Source organism: Limulus polyphemus, unplaced genomic scaffold (genome assembly GCF_000517525.1).
Source record: "Limulus polyphemus unplaced genomic scaffold, Limulus_polyphemus-2.1.2 Scaffold2818, whole genome shotgun sequence".
Lineage (NCBI taxonomy): Eukaryota > Metazoa > Arthropoda > Merostomata > Xiphosura > Limulidae > Limulus > Limulus polyphemus.
Window position 1 is genome coordinate 1 of NW_013668428.1, and position 2,372 is coordinate 2,372.

Here is a 2,372-nt window from a genome sequence, read left to right on the forward strand (position 1 = left end):
AATCATCGTATTTGCATAAACGTGACACACCCTTATTCATAATGCTATCGTAACTACTCATGAGGTTACAAGCCATATACAAACTTTATATAAAAATTAGTATCTGTACCTCACAGATAAGGAAAACTGGTGTCAGTCTCAATTTATTTGAAATAAAAATTATTTTGATTGACTGGGAGGTGAGTTAGCGTTTAAATGTAAAATAAAGTTGTACAGTTCAACTAAACGATAGAAGGAATAATAAAGTAAATGAAAACAAAACCATAACGAAATAAAAATAGAATTTGCTATCTCACACTCCTTCCATTTTGAAAAGCCACGTTGATATTATTAATAAATCAAAATTCCCAATTTTTGTATTTTTTACACTGACATCATGAATCCTTTAGAGTTTCAGTACAGATACCTTACAAGGAAAAATCGTTCATGTTCTTGAACCTTCAGATTGATCTTCTCTAGCTTCGTACTCTGGTTCACCTTTCAAGAAGTTTGAGTTCGAAGACCAACTACGTTGAGCATTAGACACTGAAGTTATTAACTGGATACAAAGGATGAGAGGTGGTGACACAAGAACAAAGTCTTCTGGGTTGTGGAAAAATATCTAATCTTTCTGTTCGCATTCATTTTCTGCAACTGCCTAGAATGATCAGCATTGATTCAGGTATCGAAATTAATGTCCAATGGAGAAAGTGTACATATTTATTTTAGACATGTAAAACCATATTTTGATTACCATGAGGTAATTTTTTTAATTTATATGAAAACTTCTAAAGTAGTAGTAATTTCTAAAGTTTTACCGTATTAGAATAAGTTTGAGTGAAAGTATTTAATGCAGAAAATAATATATTAATCTTAATAACAGGAGTAGTAAGGTAACCATTTTTTTTAATTGTGACAAAAGAGAGACTTACTTTTCAATGTTGGATATTGCTTTCTGTAAAACATCTCTAGATAGTTCTGTTCGTTCATCAACGGTTGGGTATTTTGTTAGTTGTTTCCAAGAAGTCCTTCTTTGATACCTTAAGCTACCAAACAGTTTAAATTGTTTCCTACTAACAAAAGAATATACCATCAATATCGGGATTAGTATTTCTATACACAAAACAGAAGAAAAAATTATGTACGAAACTTAAAATATCGAAAAACACTTCCCACCATCCTTGGTGCGCCAAGTTATTGAAGCTCATGACAGTTTTATTTAAGACCTAAAAAAAATGATATTAACATTTACACTTTTGCAACATAAATAAAGTCACCGATAAGGAAAACTGATGTCAGTCTCATAATTTTTACAAACTTAAAAATATTGTTATTAAGTAGAATGAGAGGTAGCGTTTAAACGTAAAACAAATTGCACAGGTTAACTAAACGATAGAAAGAATAATAAGTGAACTGAAAACAAAACCATAACGAAATAAAAATAGAATTTGCTACCTCAAATTCCTTGCTCTTTCGAAAAAAGTGAGTACATTAATCACTCCTACATTCCCAATTTGCGTATCCTTACTTTTAAGTATCTCGTTATACTGACATCATGAATCCTGCCCAGTTTACGTACGTACCCCTTACAAAGACAATTCATTCATTCTTCCTTCACATTGTCTACCTTCCGGCTCAGGTTACGGAAAATCCTCGAGACCAAAGATAAGCTGAGCTGCAATAATTAAATAACTAGTTAGAACAACAGATTAATTCATGTAATCATTATTTACATACTATTTACCAATGTTAAATATCTGTACGTCACCGATATGGGAAACTGGTGTCAGTCTGATAACTGGTAAAATCTAAAAGTTAATACGATTAGCTAGGAAGTGAGTTAGCATTTAAGTGTAAAGTAAAAATTGACAGATAAACTAAACGATAGAAAGAATAAATTTACTGTAAACAAAACCATAACAAAACAAAATAGTTTGCTACCTCACACTCCTTTCGAAAACCGAAGTGATTACATAAATCACTCTTAAATTCCCAATTTTCGTATCCTTACTTTTAACGCCCTTATTATACCGACACCGAGAATCCTTTATAGTTTCAGTACAGATACCTTACAAAATGAAATAATTCATGTTCATGACTCTTCATCTTCTCTACTTTCCTGCTCTAGTTCACTTTACAGGAAGTGTTCGAGTTCAAAGACCACTTGCGTTAAGCAGAGGACATAAATGACTCATCAGTACGTTACGTCGAAGGATGAGATGTAGACACCAGAATAAGTACTTTATTTTGATGGAGGGGAGGGCGCAATCTGAAAGCCTTCTTACGCCATTGAAGTTTTCTGCAACGACATAAGACGATGACCATTTCTTCTGGTGTCTAAAAAAAAATTTCTGGAAAAAATTCATTTTAGAAACGTAAAATTGTCCTATTAA

At 32.2% G+C, this 2,372-nt stretch overlaps 1 protein-coding gene across 1 annotated transcript in view; it reads right to left on the reverse strand.

Annotated features, from left to right (window-relative positions):
* Positions 1 to 288: 288 nt before the first annotated feature.
* Positions 289 to 2,372, reverse strand: part of LOC111087898 — a 12,099-nt gene continuing 10,015 nt past the window's right edge. The window contains exons 3-4 of the mRNA XM_022396231.1: positions 912 to 1,025; positions 289 to 637 (exon numbers count right to left, since the gene is read on the reverse strand). Of these exons, the coding sequence (XP_022251939.1) occupies positions 535 to 637; positions 912 to 1,025 (217 nt within the window). The 3' untranslated portion in view covers positions 289 to 534. The remainder of the gene's footprint in view (positions 638 to 911; positions 1,026 to 2,372) is intronic.